The following is a 19346-nucleotide window of genomic DNA, read 5'->3' as shown; positions in this document are numbered from 1 at the left end:
TTGTACCCAAATTAACTTGTTTGGAAAGCCATTCTCAAGAAGACATTCTCTTGTGGCTTGCCTTCCCTCAGAACAAAATTTGGTGAAGGCTATATCAGTCGAGCTGGTTAACTTGCAGCTGAGTTCACCTGTACCTCTATTTGCTCACCTCTTGATATTTCTGCTGTTTGTAGTTCAATAGGGTTGTGTTGAAGTCAAAAAATTTGATTGAATTAAATCTTATTTTTAAGAGGAGGTTTGTTACAGCAATTGTTTTTATCATAATAACACAGTAAACCAGTGCTGTGGAATTCTTACTTGGTGATTTAGATTGTACTCAGCGGGGTCTCCAGGACCTTTCCAATGGTCTCCACAAATTGTGCTCTTCCCTGTTACTTTTTCCTTGGCATGGAAGTGTTATTTCTATTCTCTGTCTTGGAAAGAAACTAGTATTTGATCTTCTGAAAAACAACCGTGTCAGGAGTATAACTTATGGCTTTAAATACTCCTTAAAAAAATAAATCCTTTTTGATTTAACTGCCAACATACTCAAACATAGAAATAACCTACCTCAAATAACCTGGCTTGTATCTGGCTGAGATCGTTCTTCACAGCTGCTATTTATGAACCTTCCATTGGTGTTGTCTTAACTGATGTCTAGTAGTTGTGGCAAGGGAGCTAATAAACCTGTGTTTGGTTCTTGGTTAAAATTGCTTTTGCTACTTCTTCGCGTGGTTATATGCTACTTAGATTTATAGGAAGTAAAGTTTTTTTTCTCAAGATGCTTGTGTGAACATTTTGTATGTGATGTTATGGAAATACTTCTGCTTAGGCAGGAAATAGGACAGCTGGGGACATCTGTGGGGGAATTCTTTAATTGAAAGCTCATCATTTTCTTAAAGAGAGCTTGAAATCCTTCAGTAGGAAAGTCTGGAAAGTATTGCAAATAATATTTATTAATGAGTTGACTTCAGCTTTGCTTCTTTAGTACAGTTTTTTAGGCTGTCAGATATTTCAGTGGCCTTCATTTTTGTCTGCTTGTGAATGTTGCTAATATCAGAAACAAATTATTAAAAATGGAATGTTTATACTTATTGCAAAAATAGATTGTGCTATATTTTTTTCAAACATTAACTAGTAAAACAGGAATATAGGAAATGCTTCCAGCAGGAGAATAAGAGGACTGAACTTAAAATGCCAGTTTCAAATTGTTCTGCTCCAAATAAAACAGCAGGCTTGGAGACTTTGCTTTTTTTAGCTGTAAACACATGCTATTTGTGTAACCAGTATAAAATCAAGGCTTAATTCTTTATGCAAATAGTACTGCACAAAACACCTCCTGCTCTACCAACTTATCAAACTAAGAAGTTTTGCCACTTTTGGAGGGGAAAAAAAAAGTCCTGTGTCCTGGGAAGGACATCTTGGCTATGAGATAGGTCAAGGAAGTTGAGATGCGTATGGCAAGTGCAGTGAATGTTCTTCTTGCTGCATTTGTTAGTGGCATAAGTAGGGATGTTTGTAGTCAGGGATCTTAATTAACGGGTTAATCTTACGTAGGAGTTCTAGTCTTTGCAGTGTGTTGCAGATATTCCCTGGAGAACACCGTTATCGGCGGTATCGGCTTCTCAAGAAAGTTTCTGTTGTGTTTCCCCTGTCCCCACCCAGCTATGCAAAATGGAAGTCTGCTGCCTTTGTAGTGGTTTGTTAGCTCAAGGAGAAGAGACCTGGGGGAACATCAGTTGTGGAGAACGATGCATGACTATTTCCAACCTCCTCTACAGGAATTACTATATGGGCCCGCAGCAGGCAGGGCAAACACCTCGTGATGAGGGCACTGGTGCCTGCCAGGCAGCCTTTGCCACAGCGGTCTTCAGTTGTGCGGCCTGGTTAGGAGCCACTGGGACGAAAAGCCCCTTGACTTCCAGGCCTGTGCAGCCAGGAGTGAAAGGGCCGCGTGCCTCTGGAAGGGTGGGGAACGGATGTCTTGTGGCTAACAGAAGCTCTGGGTGCTGCCCTGTTCTGGTTTGTTTCCCCTTGGCAGGACTTTGCATGGGCTCCACCGGCTTGCCTTCAGGCCTGATTCAGCAGGCCAAGACAATGGTGTGCAATGTTCTAGGCATGTCCCCGGGGAGCAATGTTTGCTGCTTAATAACAGGAAAGCTGTTTATCATAACAGGAAATACAGAAATAGTTCCTTAACTGTGACATGGTGACTGCTTCTAACTGTATAAATGCATTTTTTGTGTATCTTTTGAGAAGAGGACTCTGAGCAGCATGTTAGAGCTGGGCTGTGGAACTTGGCATGCTGTATTGTGCCTTGTGCTTTCACTGAGGCACTGAAGACTGAATTCACGTAGATGATTTTATCTGGAGTGGTTCTTTTGAGATGCAGCTTTATTCTGTTGACCAGCAAATTGAGTTTTATCAGTAGGGTAGCTTTAAAGTACTTTTTCGAGGTTAATTTTAGCCGTGTTTAGCTATGCTGGTATTCATTAAGGCATGCTATGCTGCTGCCACCGCCTCTTAAAAGACAGTCTTCTAAAGTTGTGAGCTTATGTCTGATTTTGACGGCTGCTTAAATTTTCCTTCTTTCTGCAGAGCTGTCACTTCATGTTAATCATGTTGATAAGTGTAACAGTATAGATACCAAGTATAACATACCTTCCCTTACATGATCTTTTAGACTTACCAGGGCAGTCCTCTGTAATATGATAAATGTATGTCTCTATTCTGTTGTTAATCTGTACTATCATTTTCATCTACTTTTTGCCCAGTAACTACTCACGTGGGTTTTCTTGAGTTATGGGAAAACGCCTAATTTAGCACTGAACCTGAGCTCATCAAATGAAGTCAATGAAGCCGGGGAGGAGCAGTGTGCTGGGCTGCCGGTTCTGGACTGTGATTAAAACCAACCCAGATACTGCTTGAAACAAGGTCATTAGGTGATGCTGTAGAGAACAATGTTAAAAATGCTAGTGCAGCATTTTCTATCTGGCTCCTAAGAGCTCAAAGATTGATTCTTGAAGGGACTTGTGAAGTCAAACAGCTACTGTAAACTTTATTTTTCTCATTTCATTTTTAGCCTAGGAGCTTGATCGTGCTTATATCAGCACTGATTATTTTATTTTTTTTTTAATTTATGGGCAGAACTCATGTTCTAGCTTGATCTCTGAGTTGTTTTATACTCTGTTTTTATACTCAAACATTAGTGACTCCTCTAAAAGATGAATCCGCATATTCCAGAATGAGAATCTGGATGCTAGCTATTTATTTTACAATTTGAAGCTGTGAACTGTGGTCATCTATTTTATAAGAAAAATATTAAAATTGAACTCTCTGGTCATCTTTTGGTAGGTAAAATACGACTACAGACAGCGTAGCACTCATTGTAGTGCTTTCTGTATGGTCAGAACTGCTATCACTTAGCTTTTTAAAGAACAACATCAGTGAATTTGAGTGTTGTCTTGGATGTATTTGTCTTTAAATGAATGTAGAGTTTCACAAACACAGGAAGCTATTGCTGGATATGTTCAGAAGCAATCTTGGCACAAAGACAAGAATACAAAATATAACTAACACTCTGGGGGCTCTTTAGATTCCCATTGCCTGTCCTACTTTTTCTTCTATAATAACCTTTAGGTAGCATTTCAGTGCCATGCTCAAATCCAGTGACATTTGTTACAGTCATATAACATCAGTTCATGCTAGCGTGATTGAATAAATAGCTTCTGAGTTCAAACAACGACAAAAGTCCTCTCTCTCCATCCCAGATAACTACAGATACTGTACAAGAAATGATGTTGCATATTAATATGTCTGTCTTGTGGTGAAAATGTATTCTACAGGTCTCTTCTGTACAGTCCTTTTCAAGGAAAGATTCTTTCCCTGCAAGTTACTGAGCCTGATGGGGACTCTGAAAGACTTCAAGCAGTTCAGAAACACTAGGGAACTATCAAATTCTTGGATCAAACATTAAGATGAGCTGATAAATGTTCTGGTGGTTAAGTAATCATATGCTGGTGTGAAGGAAGAATTGCAACTTCAGTTGTGCTTGCCACTGATTCAAGTTTGGTGATTCATTTTAGGTTCCAAATTCATTGCAGGGTTTTTTGTTTTGTTTGCATTTATGGCAACAAAGTAGAGCTCTAGAGTATGTAAGCAGAAAGTGCCTTTCATACTTAAGGGCTTAATTTTAAAAGCCATGAGAACTGAGTTTGGGATTTCATTCAAGTTCTTCCTACAATTGGCTGAAATGACCCTAGGTTTTAAAAGCTAAGTTCGATGGATCTAGAGTAAATTTGATGTCAAAAATTGAGTCTGTTAGTTTCTCTTACTTGAATTTGTAAGTAATAGTGTCTCTCCCAGTTATTTCATGTGTTTATCCTGAGCATGCTTACAATGCTTGATAGCCCTTGGGGATGGAATCGTTTTAAAAATTATTTGAAAAAATAATTAAGCTGTCTACATGTCTGGCTTCTCAGCACATAGCAGACTACTGTACGTATGTGAGAACAGAAGAAAAAACTTCCCTGCTAGCCTGTTAGTGTCTGCATGAAAAAACGTGATGCGAAGGCAATTATAAGCAGGGATCTAATCTAGGTGAGGTCAGATCAGGTTTGAGCTGGAAGAGAAGGTACCATGAAAAGCATGCAGGGGACTGTGCTATGTTGAGACGTGAGACAGTCGAAGTCTGGCAAAGTGCTTTTTATGTCTTGGTAGCTATTACTTTGCTTCTGCAAGGAATGATGTAAATGGTTTCTGAAGTTTTTTTCCAGTCCTACATTTGCGATGCTGAGCATTGCAGTCAACAAAGGGCTGGACTAAAGCATTAGAGAAGGAATGAGTTCAGGCATTGAAACTCAGATAGCTCCTTCCTTTCTGGCTGTGTTTCAGCCCTTTCACTCCCTGGCGTGTGTGAGAACTTGGAGCCACAAAAAGGGTGGACTTGCCATTTTTCTCTGGTATTGTGTGAGGGTTTCATACACACATGTACTTGCGTGCACGTATGTATAGCAGGGCTTCTTTCCGTGACCCCACCCTCTGAAAGTCTTTTCCCAGATGTGAAGTTACCTTAATGTCTGCAAGCAGGCCAGTTGGCAGCCCTGAACGTATTCAGGAAGGATGCAGATTTGGGGAAAAGGGATTGGGATTTGTACTGGGGAGGCAATTAGTGGGGTCTGGGAAGGATTTGCAGATGGTGCAAACTAACCATGGCAGGATTCCTTGTTCCAGCTGACTCTGGGGCCTGACTTTGCAGACACAAACTGAAGCATGAAGGTCAAAAATACGTATCTAGGGCGAAACAGTAGAGGGCACCAGACAACAAGGACCAACGTCTTGTACAAGAAGTAGAATGGAGAGTGAAGGTGGTGAAGAGGAAACAGGAGAAGAGTGTGAAGAACGCCAGTCTTCCCTTTGCTTGGCTCTCTGGGCAGCTGTGCATTTCAAGGATGACAAAGCACAGCTGCAGCTATAGGAGGGTATGCAGAAAAAAGAGGACTCCTTCAAATGTCTTTTTGCCTACCTAGAGCAACACCTGAAAAAGAAACTTACTAAAATGTCAACTCCATACATAAACATAATTGTTAGCTCCTAAATGTAGTGCTTTCTTTGCTTCAAAACCTGCAGAATTCAGTGATTTAAGGTTGCCTGTGGGGGGTGTATGAAGAACTGGTTTTAGCAAAATACACATGCCTAAAACAAGGATAATTGAGAGAGATTTGACAAGCTTTAGCTTGGTCCTCATTGACCAAGGCTGCAGCACACAGTAACACATCTTCATGCAATTGCTTTCCATCATGTTGTCATCTTTGTGCTTAAAAATGGATGACTCCCTGCATTTTTAATGTGCATCAAGTCTTGATTTATCAGTGTACATACAGCCACTCTCTTTCAGGTCAGAATACATATGCTCTAGGCTTTAGGCATTGTTTTGATTTTTATTTCCCCCCCACCCCACCCACTATATGCTTAACTAGCGTGTGCTGGATTTTGTCCTAATTCAGAACAAGCTAAAATATCAAGCATCAATATCGCTCTCGGTTATTAAAAAAAAAAAAAAAAAAAAGCCTGATCTACTGATAGTCTAGCTGACGTGTGTTAGAGTTGTCTTCTATAAGTTGCATATCACTTCAAATTTATTTCATTTGCAGTCATCTCTGAATGTATGGTCAACTTACTGATATTTTTATTTTTGTATTTGATGTATAGTTTATATTCATGCTTGATACACACTAGCTAGATGAAAAACTTTCAATTCTAGGTGTTGCAGTTCCAGTAAGCTTGGTGCCTAAATGTATTACACATGCAATTTTAAGACACAATATAAAAAATGATTCTTTTCGAAAGTCAACTAATGCTTCTATAAGATGGATCTGTGCTCAATAATGTAAAAACTGTTAAAGGCACAACACTGGTATTTTTAGAGTATTTTTTTCTATTGTTTATTTCCTTCCATCTTCGCTGACTTTGTCAAAGCACCACTAGTAGGGCTGACAAAACGCATGGCCGTTTGACATCATCTCACCCAATACTGAATGTGTTGTCATGAAGACTGGAAAAGAAACAGCTACTGAGGAAGTTAAAGAAATGTAACACTAATACAACATAAGGCACAGTTCTAGAGAATCTTCATTGCTGGACTTCACTTCAAAGCTTGCTCTTTTAAAAAAAAAAAAAAAAGGCTTGTTGATCAAGAAGTTGCAGTAAGATAATAAGAGTAAGGTGGTAGTAAGATAAGTAAGATGATACTCTCCTTTGTGCTTTTATTTGGGAATCCACCAGCAATTTAGAAGATAATACATCTACTTAGTTTCAGTTTAGGTATCTTTACAACTGTCATAATCCAGTTTCTTGAAACATTTCAGTGTAAGATTAATATAGGTTTTAAAACACGAGTGCTAATCTTCAGAAATGTGAATAAAGCTAATGCAACATAAAGATTTTGTATGCCTAATCTGTATAGTTTAAAAAAAAAATCATACTAAATTACTGGCAAACTAAACTGTGTCATTAACATGCTTCTTCTAGGGGGAGAAATACTGTGTTGCAGGAAATCGTTAGTGCATTTGACAATGTCCTAAAACAGCTCAAGAGCCATATTCTGTAGGACTAGTGACACCTTAAGGAACAAAAGAGACATCAGTGTTAATCCCTTGGGTGAAGGAAGGCATGTTTTGCGCTTGGAAATACTGAGGCTTTGACAGGTGGTTAATATTAATGGGTGAGTGCATACAGGGACCCAGTTCAAAGGCAGTCATGGGTGAGAGTCTGCTTTATTGGGGGTAGGAACTGGAAAGATGATGTACTGAGGAGCTTTAGTGCAGTATTACACATCATTGGCATTTTGCTTGCTTTGGTTTCGTGGCTGCCTCCTCAATGCAGGGAGAATCATCTCTCCCTCACAAAAAGACAACAGGAGCATCCTCCTAGCCCAGCAGCAAAAAGTCCTACAGCATGGTGTAGGGCAGAGGGTTTGCTACACACTGGGTTATCACGTGGGAGCCTAAAAGAATGAAGTACGTTTTGGATTACCTAGCAAGGAGTAAGCTGACAGCTGCCTGCAAATGAACCTTTGCACAGGATTAGTTAAGGACTGCGTGGGGTTTCTAGGCCTTTGGTGGACCTCACGCAAATGCTTGGTCAGGAAAACTGTTTGCTCTCTTTTTCCTCTGTTGCACGTATTTGCAGGTTTCCTCTTTCACCCATGTTACTGTGTGAAGTGTGCTGTAATGAACTGGCGCCCTTGTTTCACGCTCGGTTTGTTGTGTCAACAACCTGGATGCTAACGAGCTGCCTGCTAGATATTCAAGTTTCCAGGTAACAGCTGTAGGCTGCGAGACTCCGGTGTGGTCTCTAAGAGACATTTGGTCTCTTACCTAAGAATCAGCGCTGTAGCGGACAGCGAAGTGTTTGACATGTTAATGGTTTGACATGCTAATGCTCTCCGCTTCAAAAGAGACCTGCGCTTTTCCAGCTGAGACCCCGGGTGGCCAGTGCTGCGAGACACGTGGGCTCAGCATGCAATTAAAACATCACATAGGCATAGAGCTCTTTGAAGTGCAGGAAGACAGCTGAGACTTCTTTCCTTTTCACTGCCGTGTGAATAAGGACATCCAACTACGTGCCGGGAAGGGAGGAGCAAAAAGGAATAAATTTAAAATGCTGTGTTGAGGCTAGAAGTTAATGCTATAACGCTATACATCAGCGGCTGAGTTGGCACGAAAGGACAGGTACAGACTTCGGAAACAGTGCTTCAGACTGAATGTCTGGAATAATACGTGGTAGTTCTGCACTTTCCCCCCAGTGCTGTACCAGCATTACATAGACATATATATCAATGCTGAAGAACCTTTGTACCTCTGCAAAGAAAGGCAGAGGCATTTCTGATGTGTAAGTTTGAATCCCGCTGCGTCTCATTAAGCAGCTATGTCAGGTTTTGCCTGCTTGCAGTTAAATTTTTTTCAGTTCAGCCTCTCAAACAGCCTCGTTGTTGGTGGTGGTAGTTTTGCTCAGAACTATTTGAAAAGGATTTGATGTCAGCTAACCTAAGCTGATGTTCCTTGGTGTAGGCTTGGGCCTGACCTCGAAGAGAAATTAGAGAGGTTGCAGTAAGAGCAAAGGAAAGGGAGCACTACAGTTCTGCTCTAGGAAGCATGCAGCTGTCTAAGGCTGCGGACAGAGCAAGTGAGGGCTGTCTGTGCTGGTTTTTATGTAGACAGGCCTGAGGCAGCGCTTAGAAGCAAAGTACTTCTTCAGCAGCCCGTATTTGTGCGCTCACTAGGCTGGAGGCGTGGAAAGCTTTCACCATTTGCCAAGCTGAATACAAGCAAAATTTTGGAGTTGACCAAGCTGTGGAGCTGCAAGGAGGGCTGGGAGACTTCCACTCAAGCCCAGCCTTTCAAGCCATCCACAGACACTGATTTAGTTACGTTCTTGGGGACCGTTTTCCCTGTATGTTTGGGTGAAACTGCTTTCTGGGTTCATAGCCTACAGCATGAGTTCTGAAAGAATTTAGGATTGCAACTTACAGCTAGCCAAATTTCCAGTTCCTCTCAAATACAATATACACACGGCTCCAGATTAAATCAAGTAGCTTCTCTATTTGTAGGGATGTTCTTAGGTATCCCTCTCTGAAATGCCATAGCTTGTCACTAGGCAAATGTGTTAAAATCAAAGTGGTGAAATCAATCAGTCTTTGTTCTATTGCTTACATAGCTTGTCTGCACTGTGGGAGGGGAGAATTACAGAGATTATTTTGAGGCTTCCGAGTTAGCTGCATGAAGACTAACAAACCAAGTGAAGTTATGTACTCACCTATGGGTGATTCAGATGCTAGACTGAGATTTGTTAACTCCCAAAGGAAAAATCCCAGAATTAGGCCCATGGATCATGCAGCACTGCATCTGATGGGACCAGCTCTGTTATGGGAGGGAAAGAGTAAGCATCTGGAGTAGAGATGCAGTGTACGTCTGGTTCTTAAGCCTCTGTTAAAAACAGGTAGACCTTCAAGTTTACTTCAGTGTTTTTTGGTATACTTGGAGAAATTTGATCCAGTTGCTGATTTTTCTTCAATTTCATTGTTATAGTACTTCTAAAAAAAAAAATAGCAAGTGTACAGTTAGCACTTACAATTAGGTGGAAAAGAGACCTTTTGGAAAAGTGAAAGTCTGGTATACCTTCTTCTCTCATGTTTGGGAAGCGAAAATATCCGATTGCTGTGTCAAGTCTGAGCCCAGTTGGGGCTGTACAGAGCATGCAGTCACCCTGAAGGTCAAAGTAGTTGAATTTTTTGTATGATTCCCAGTAAGCTTTGTGTAAAGGTTTTTGTTTAATGTTTCAAATATATTTTACAGTGTTAAGTAATACACCATAGTTCTTACTATGGTTTAGTGAGCTTGTTAACTTCAAAACTATGACTGGTGTCTTTTTTTCTGTTCATTTTCAACTTAAATCAGTGTCAGGTACAATTGATAAGATTAAACTTGCAATTTTCACGAATACCCTCCCTCTCACACAGTGCGACCCGTTCTCCACCTGTATCATCACTGAAGCAGTGGATATTAATGCAGCTGGATTCTCATTAGCTGCCAGTAAGCATCAGACAAGGTCTTTGCAAGTTCTTCACCTGTGTTATTGAGATTTTTTGGAAATGCTAAGGTCTGGTAAAGGCTGGAATAAAGTGTTATACTGCTGAGCTGAGTTACTGCAGGTATTGGTCTAGGGATGCAGAAGTACTGCCAAGTGCTTGTAACTGGCTCTTCTCACCTGCCTGATCCATTTTGTCAAGGATTTTGTTACCGGGATTCAAAGGTCAGGTTGTGCTTCTGCAGTCTATTCTGTGGTCCAGTCTGCAGTGAGGGCTGTGCGTGGTCAATAGCACCTGAGCCCTCAGGATAGCCATCCAGCTAGAAATGGAGCAGGGTGCTGAGAGGAGGAAGGCATTCCTGCAGCCTGTAGCTCTGCTGGGAAAGTCCCATTGCCTGAATATAGAAAACGTTCCAGAAGAGTGCACGTCTGGCCTTCTGGCAGGTGAGGCACTCAGAAAAAAGCTCTACCCCTGGTGTTGTGTCCACCAGGGGGCTGTGAGAGTGGGACAGTTGGGCAATATTTGCAGGCTGTGTGTGGAGGATGTCTCTCTGATCCCTTCCCATGAGTGTGCCTGAGCTGGTGTGGGAGGCTAACTGGAAAGCGAGGAGTAACCTTGCGGTGCAGGCAGGACTTGCTGGGTCGGTTCTTTGGCCCTGCTCAGCAGCACTGTGGTGAGGCAGAAATCTTGCAGCTGTGCACACACAAAAATCAGGGTTGTTTGTAATGCTTGCCATCCCCAAGCTGTGCTGATGGGATTATTGCAGTTTTCTGTGGATAGCGTAGATCTTCTGCTCTGGGATGTTCATGAGATCGTCACTTCAGAGAGAGTGTCCTGGAGGCATGACAGCACGAAGGTGTATGTAAAAGCCTTGACCTTTAGCCTGTGTGAGACCCGCTCTGAATGCTGGGCCTTACTCTGAACGTCAGGTCACCGGTCTGAGGGCAGACGCAGATGCTTCCTGTAGGGGAATATATATTGGGTTGGTCATTTTTTCAAACTGAATCCAATGACTGAGTAATTAAATCACTTTGTAACAAAACAACTTAACAACCTGGTATCATTAGTCTTCCTGTTTTTACACGGAGCCTAAAATTACGGTGAGTTCTGTGTTTAAAATTGAGAAGTGTTAGCTTTTAAAAAGAAAAAATAACACGCAGAGCTGGTACCTAAAAGACTGCCTCCTTAACCTGCCAGAAACATCTCATTAGTCAGTTTTCCCTTGTTGCTTTTGTAAGCGTTCGTTGTTTGTGAACTAGAGGATTTCCTCAGGATCTGGGTGCTTCCACAGATCGCTAAATGAGCATTCCTGGTAGTAATGAACTGTGCTAATGAGGGGGGGGTGTTCAGTGGGAGAGGAGCAATGGCCACGGCACTCACCAATTTATGCATCAAGTCTCGCTGCAGACATTAGCAGAAGGATGGGTACGCAACCACCTTGTTTGAATGTAGGATTGAAATACCTGAGTACTGTCAAACTGTTGCAATTCACATTCTTTTTGAGCCTTTGTTGAAAAGGTAGGGCTGCTGTGTTCTTGCACTGTTTGGCTGCGTTGCAACAAACCTGGTAACTGATGCCCAGGCATTTTCTATTGATGCGCAGATCAAATGACAGTGGGGAGTGGCTTTCTGGGTGACGTCCTGTGTACAGTGATGTCAGCCAAAGATTTTAAAAAATTCAGGTGTGGCATAATCTGCCAATTAAACCGATTAGTACTCAGGCTAACTCTTGAGAGGGAGCTCTGTCTCTACAGCTCTGCTTATTGAAGTATTTTATTTAGTCCCTTTGCCTTACCTAGTACTAGACTTCTACCTAGTACCTTCACTGAAGCAAACTGTAAGCTGACATAGGACCATGCTGAGGGCTATGTGCTAGCTCTCTGGCTGTCTGAGAAATCTGCTGCTGGCTCACAAGTGGTCCTGACTGCTTGGAAGCTGTGGCTCTGGAGAAGTTCTGCGACCCCCGTGGGATTGGGATGGAGTGCCTCGCGGCATTGCTGGCAGACGTTAGAGCTAGTCAGGAGGCGATGGAGGCTGGGCAGAAGGAGCTGAAGCGTGACATGGAAACATCTCAAAAGGAAATCAGAACAGTGTTAGCACTGCAAAGGAGTCAACAGCAGGTGAAAGAGGAGCTGAAAGCAGAGGTGAAGTCCAGTCACTTGGATATAAGAAATGTGCTCGAGGAAATCCAGCGAGTAAGGGAAGAAATGGAAGCTCGATTAAATACTCAGGCCGATCTGGTCTTACTGATCAAAGAAGTGAGCACCAACTTGACATGTGTAGACAAGGCTTTCCAGAAGATGGAAGAGAGGCAGAAAGTTCTTAGCAGCCTGCACCTTCCTACAAGAGAAGACATTGAGCATGGATTTTTCTTTGAGAAATGCTTACACAAGATGCATGTGAATTTTCAAAAGCCCGTGGAAGCTAACGGTTTGGATGAGGAACATGGAAACATGGTGCTTAGGGGTAAGACCATGGTGATCATAGCGTGGGGACTTGAGTTTGTCATGTGGTTTCTTTTGGCTATTTGGAATGCTTTTAAGAAATATAATTTTTTTTCTTAGAAATTGAACCTCTTGCACTTACGCAGGCTTTCCTCATACATGACAAGCAATGGAAGGCTTTGATTTGGCTCTGCCAACCAAAAAGTGGGTGCTGGATGTTTCAGCTGGTAATTTAGCAGCAGTGCACAAGATAGAGAGGCTCAGGAAACCAGCAGGACCTGGCAAGCCGCTCAAGTACTGTGCCAAGTACTGTGCAGTGCTGAAGCTCCTAAATGCAACTGTATGGTATGCACCCCAATGTATGAGTGGTTCTGTATTTCTTGCTTCTGATTACCTGCTAACTAGAGAAACTGTGTATGGGAAATGGTTCTCCTTATGGAAAAACTTGGGATGGGCCTAATAGTCTTCCCAAAGAAAAGTCTCTACAGCTGCTGTCCATGCAGTGACTTCAGAGGGAGTGGGAGGATTCGTGGACCTTTACCAAGGTCATAGGATATTCTTTTTTTTTTTGTGCCAGCAAGATACTGAATCTTCTGTGACTGATTCAGTGATCAGAAGGCTCAATCCTTACAAAACTGCTGCTGCTATTTTTATAGATTAAAAAAAAAGGATAAGACCCTACATGGTGATTGTGTAGGGTTGCTGTGCTGCATGTAGTACTTGAGAATCTGAGACTTACAATCTTCAGAAATTGAGCATTTTAAATAGATTGGGTACTGTGTTTTCTAGACTGCTGGAGAAGAGTCCACAAGCTAACTGAAGGGGAAAATTTGTTTTACTTTGCAAGTCTGACTTGCGTAAAGGTGGCAAGTAAAAATGGCGAAGTGAGGAGGACTTGGGCTGGTGACCGATACTGTCCTTAATTTAGAGTCCATCGTTGATGTGTTGTATCAGTAATTAGACTTGATGCCTTTGTTCTAATGAAGTTATGGCTTTTGTTTTGACATCATAGTATGGCTTCTATACAAATCTGGAAACAATCTGTCATTGCCCAGGGGTACACAGGCCATAAATAAGCATTGGAGTGCTGCTGGCGTTAATCCGTAGAGGCAGTTCATGCTACGGAGGGTTGATGCTAGCAGATAAATGCTTTTCAACATCTAAAGTGGTTCTGCAGAGCACATGCCTGTGATAAAATTGTTAACAGGAATGTCACTGAATTTCTCTTGTGCACATTTTTTGTTCAGCTTTTTTTAGTTCAGTATCCAGGGTTGGCTTGGATGAATGTTTGAAGGAGCTTCTCCGAAGAGGCTTGGTGGTCTGGGCACCACAATAAAAGCAGTGGAGTGAAACTGGCAAACTGATAAAGGCTAGCTAGGCTGTGGAGACAGTGGATAGTTGGAGTCTATTGTCACTTGCGGTTAGCTGTTGTATCAGGGTACTTATTTAAACAAAATAACTTCAGTATGTAACAGTATCTGATGTATTTTTTTTCCCTGAATAAAAATTGCCTGCAACCCTTCGTACAGATGGGAAGCAGCTTTTCATGCTCTGTCGGGGTCCTAACAAATAATGTTAGTCACTTCATACAGTGAATTAAGTGTTGACATTAGTATCTTTATTAGTAAATTTATCCCGTACCCTTAAATCAGCAATAGTGTTCCAATTCTGTGTTTATTTTAAGGGAAGCTTTTAGGGAGGGAGATGGAATAAATGAGAGAGTAGGAGTACATGAGCCAGTTGGGCAGGGAAGGACTGAATGTACGCCTTTATTCTCTAGTCACTGCCCTGTTTCTCTTGCTTTCCTCCCCTTGATTATTGCCTCTTGTGATTTTTTTTATTTTATTTTTTTTTTAAAAACCTTCAGAAGGTGACCAGTGTTTGCTGCAAAAAGTATTTGCTGGAAGATTGCTGGGAATCTAGCAAGATAGCTCTCAGATTTGAACCCTCTTTCATTTGTAGAGGTGTAAATGAAACAACGTTATGTCTGCACTGTGAGAAAAGAACTGGCCCCATTAGGTAAAGTGGTGGTAAAAATATACCTGGAACTGGCAGCCAAGCTTGGTCTGTTTTCCCTACTGATTAGAATTTGGTTTTTGATTTGGGTTATGTTGATACCTTTAACAGCTCTACTATTAAACAGCAAGACAGTCTGTTTCTAATAGAAAATACACCCTCTAACAGTCAGCATCTCCTGAGCAGGAGTGCAGTGAAATCTCCAATAATGCAAGAGTGTCCAAACATTATAAAGCAATAATGCTGACATTTCTCTAACTAAGGGAGGACAGGAAATCTTGCCTAGAGAGGATTTATTTGGAAAATTCATGGTCTTAGGAGGCCCTTCACACACTGCTCAGCAAGAGGCACAGATGACATCAGTATTTTGAACAGAAAACTTTTTCAAATGTTTTGAAAACAGGCGAAGTCTATGCAAGACTGGTGTATTAATGCAACAGTTGATGTGTCAGACTAACATTAACTGAGAGTCAAAGGTTTATTGTTAATATTATCTTAAGTTATGTGATTGAGCCTTTCACTGCTGGCAATATGCAAGAGTCACTTGACAACCTTCATACCAGGTGTTTGGGCTTCAGAAGGGATTCATTAGCAGCTACTTCTAGTTCATTAATATGTCCCCTGTTTTTTCCACATGTTCTTGTTTTTCTTTTCTCCAAATCTCATCTCTCAGGTTTTATCACTTTATCTGGAAGAAATCTTGTTAAGTTGACACTGTACAAAGTAATCTGCTCCGATGTCTTCATTAAAATGCCAAGGGATATTTATGTATTGCGTCAGCCTTCTATTGCAAAAGTGTTTGCTTGTTCTGTGCGTGATCAAAAGACTGGCCCTATCTGCACTGCAGTACTGTACCTTTTTGGTCTGAAGGCAGCAGAGAAACCTGTAACCTCGGCGGTGTTTACGAATCAAGTGCTGGGTTATGTAATGTGGTTTCCTCTGGCACCACACGATTGTGTACTGTGAAGGGACTGAGGTTGCAACATAACTGAGAATATTAAGTGAGCTATGTAATTATTGGACCGTGAAGAGCAGCAGGGCAAACTTGAAACATGTTACATTTTAGAGCATTTTTAAGTATCATCTTTGTGACCTAAATTGCTGATGCTAGAAACTTGTTGGAAGACCTTTGGGTAATGGAGCTCAAACCTGAGCTGTAGAGTGGAGTTTTTGCAGTAAAATTTTTTTGGAAGGAAGGAAGGAAAAGATCAAGGGAATGTGGGGAAAATGGTTTTGTATTCAGTACTAGCTTAGAGTGTAGAAAATATGAAATATGTGTTGCAAATGGAAGTGGTTGACTCATCTTAAGGTAGAAACAAGTCAGTGGATGGGTAGGATTACAGAAATCTTGCATTTTATGTAAACATTTATTCAAATCACAGTATGTAGAATATGCTGAAAAGTAAGCCACAATACACAAAGGTAAGGACAAAGAGCAAAACATTGTATATGAGGTTATGGTTCTAGAACCCAGCCTGTCAGATGATGATGTCTGATCCACAGTGCTATGGAAACAACCCTTTCTCCTAGCTAGTGTTTCAGGAAGAGTTTAGATCTATTTTCTTTTGTACCTGCCTTTCAGTTTCCATTAGACATAAAGTACAGATTAACTAATTGTTGTTTTTGTTCCAGTTGACAAGGGCAAGCAACGGAGTCCGAAAAGCTCGTGCATACAGACACAAACCTCCACAGATGTGCATTCACCTGGCACAAAAACAGCTGAGTTGACACAGTACAAGACAAAATGTGAGAACCAAAGTGGAATCATTCTGCAGCTGAAGAAATTCCTGTCAAGCAGCAACCAGAAGTTTGAAGCATTGACAATTGTGATCCAGCACCTGCAGTCTGAGGTAAATAAAAAAAAAAAAAAAAAATAAAATAAAAAAAAAAAGTCTTGCAACTAATCCATTCTGACTTGAATGGATGTTGAACATGTTGAACTGTTCTCAACAATGGCTTCTGAATATATTATACACTGATACATAAGCTTTCAAATAATTGAGAATGAAGGATACTGACTATTGAATCCTGCATTATTGGTAGTATCTTTACAATTATCAACTTTCATTAAAAATAAAAAAATGCACCTGAAATTTAGTGAAGTTCATCTGACGTGTGTTAATGTTTGCTTGTCCTAGTCTGTTTGACATACAGAATGACTTCATAAGTTTGATAATGCACCAGAATGTTGGTCTGCTTTGAAAGATTTTGAGAGAAGAGAAATCTCAAGTTAGGGGATAACAGTTATGGATTTATGCTGCAACAGTTGATGCAGACTTTACTAGCACTTCATTTTGTATTTATAGCTAATGTTCCAAGATTGATACCAGTTGTATTTTAGCCGTTCCCATATGTAGTGATTTCATCCAATGTATAAAAATCACTGAGTTGTCTTAGTATGCTGCCAGAAACATTCTCTTCTGCTGGGATAATATCTGTTCACTCTCCTTTCAACTAAAAACACTGCATTATTGTTAAGTTCAAGTCTGGTTCAACTCAGAAAGAACAGTTGCTTTTACTGAGTTTTGTGAGGTTGGTTTGTTTTAGTTTTTTAAACTCTTGATTGGAACGTCTTTCTCTAATATAATCTAAGATCTTCAAAGCAATTTGGTACAAGCTTTTTGGGTGCCTGTCATCTAATACAAAATTGTGAAATTTGGACGGCTAAACTTCCATTCAATCTTCGTGATACTTTATAATAAGCACCTAGATTTCTGGTAACTTTTATAATTAAAAGTCTTGGCCCAGGTTCCTTCAGATATTTTGTATTGCAATTTTTATTTTATTTTTTTTTAAGGAATACTTAATCTGCGTATCTTTACCTGATATTTTAGTAAGAAGCCTGTCATATGTACTTCTTCCAGGCTGTTTTACAGTGTATTTACAGTCTAGGCATTATTTCCTCGAGAATAATGGGGATGGTTATTTAAAAAAAAAAATGTGTAAGATGGAGGGAAGAGAGAACTTCATGGGGGAGAATAATTTTGCTGCTTCTACCTTTTCATTTTTATTTTGCATGTGGAAAGAAAAAAAATCTGTCAATTATATAAATTAAAATCAATAAAATAAATTAAAATCATTAAAATTTAATAATATTAAAAATAAAATTTAATTATTAATTTAATTAAAATTAATAAAAGCATATCGATTATATAAAACAAGTAATCTAGGAGTGTTAAGTCTAAGCACTTGTAACTGGGCTAAAAATTGATGTGTTGATGTACCTGCAGTTGTTTCAGGTATTGATGTTTTCTTTCCCAGGATAAGACAAGTCCTAGGTGAAGAGGTAATGTCTTATTGTCCTTAGTGTAGGAGTGAAGAGGACCATTCTGCCATGGTTGGTGTAAGCAGTACTCAGAAATCTGATGAGTAGCTAGGGGAAACATCCTTCAAGATTTCTGTATTTTAGAGAAGACTGAAGAGTGGTCTTGTTTTGTTTGGTTGTTTTTTCCTTCCTTTCTGAAGTGTGCATTTTGGTCTAGCTAACTTAATCCCAACTGGCTGTGCATTTATTTTTTGGAAGTGTGTCTCAAGGATTGCTTCAATGTAGTTCTCAAATTTTGGGGGTAAATTCAGGGAGAAACTTAGAGGGTTTAACTCAAGCTGAAAACCACTGCCTTAACTACTGCAGAGCCAGCAGAAAGTGGCTTCAGCTTTTATGAAAGTAGTTTTCATTTTTTTTTTTTTTTTGGGGGGGGGAAATCAACTAAGCATAATCTTTTTTATTATTATGTGAACAACAAGGCTGTGCTTCCCATTCCTCCTACTTGAGCAAGTGTGAAGTAACACAGTACAGCTTGAGCTGATGAAACAGTATTCTGTCACCAGCAGAAGGTCCTGCTGTACGCTCCTCTGGTGCTGGTCTGTCCCTGATTCAGCTTTCAGCTGTCAGAAAGCTACTCCAGCCATAGAGAGAGCATTTCTTGTCCAAATTAGTGACATGGACCGTTCTTCTGGTCAGAACCAGTGCAAGGGGGAGGCAGCGTTGAGGACAGGCTGCCTGGTTAGACAGAGAAAAGAGCCAGGGTGAGCTGCTGCATCACTTCAAGGCTGTAAGTTGCAGCTAGAGCCTCTTGGCAAAACCTGCCCCAGTCTTTCCTGTATTCCCTGCGGGAGCAGGAACTGACAAAGCTGAAGTTACTGGGAGAGGTGAATCAGCTGCTGCTATTTTTTTTTTCTTCTCTTCGAGAGGTCCCACATGCATTTCTGCACCAAAATTTTAAATTGCTGCTTATGAGCTCATGTGAAATGGGATAGCTGCTGGCAAAATAAGAATGTGCTGGCAGTGACTTCTGTCAGAAATGCAGCCAGCCCTTCTGCAGTGAAGTTGTGAGGCTGCTGTCTAAGGGTTGAACAAAATTGTGTAAGGCTGCTGTGCTGTTTCCAGCTGAGCAGGAATCTCTCACAAAACTCTGTGTGAGCTCAAACTTGTTTGTTACAAGCATTATCATGGAGTTGTCAATATTAACAGCTGGCTCTGATAATACCTCTAACACTGGAGCTGTTAGGGTTTGTCCAGATGATTTCTGTGGTTAACTGCTTCTACCAAGACTGTTCTGAATTTAAGCCTCTTCAAGGTGGGCCAGTCCACCCTGATAAAACTGTAAAACCAGATTTCAACCGAGCAGAGCCTGTTGCAATGAATTAGCACTAGATTGAAACCCTGGTGGCAACCTGAGTGCTTGATGGCAAGGAACGTGTCCGATGAGAATGTCAAACTGTACCAAGATTTTTCTTTGTTAGGTAACTGTGTGTACGCTAACTAAGCGTTAAAAGTACGTGTCAAACTTCAATCTTATCAAAATAGCAAGCTAGTCCTC

General features: G+C 40.8%; 1 protein-coding gene across 9 annotated transcripts in view; it reads left to right on the top strand.

The window, feature by feature from the left end:
- Positions 1-19346, top strand: part of MTUS1 (microtubule associated scaffold protein 1) — a 113165-nt gene that overhangs the window by 69847 nt on the left and 23972 nt on the right. For 8 of the 9 annotated variants that reach the window (XM_040556934.1, XM_040556935.1, XM_040556936.1 and 5 more), the window contains one exon: positions 16159-16376. In XM_040556934.1, coding sequence (XP_040412868.1) covers positions 16159-16376 — 218 coding nt within the window. Of the gene's footprint in view, positions 1-11974; positions 12533-16158; positions 16377-19346 lie in introns of those variants that run through there. The other variant, XM_040556938.1, reaches the window with a different exon arrangement.

Source organism: Cygnus olor, chromosome 4 (assembly GCF_009769625.2).
Source record: "Cygnus olor isolate bCygOlo1 chromosome 4, bCygOlo1.pri.v2, whole genome shotgun sequence".
NCBI classification, from domain to species: domain Eukaryota; kingdom Metazoa; phylum Chordata; class Aves; order Anseriformes; family Anatidae; genus Cygnus; species Cygnus olor.
This window is presented reverse-complemented; position numbering and strand designations above follow the sequence as displayed.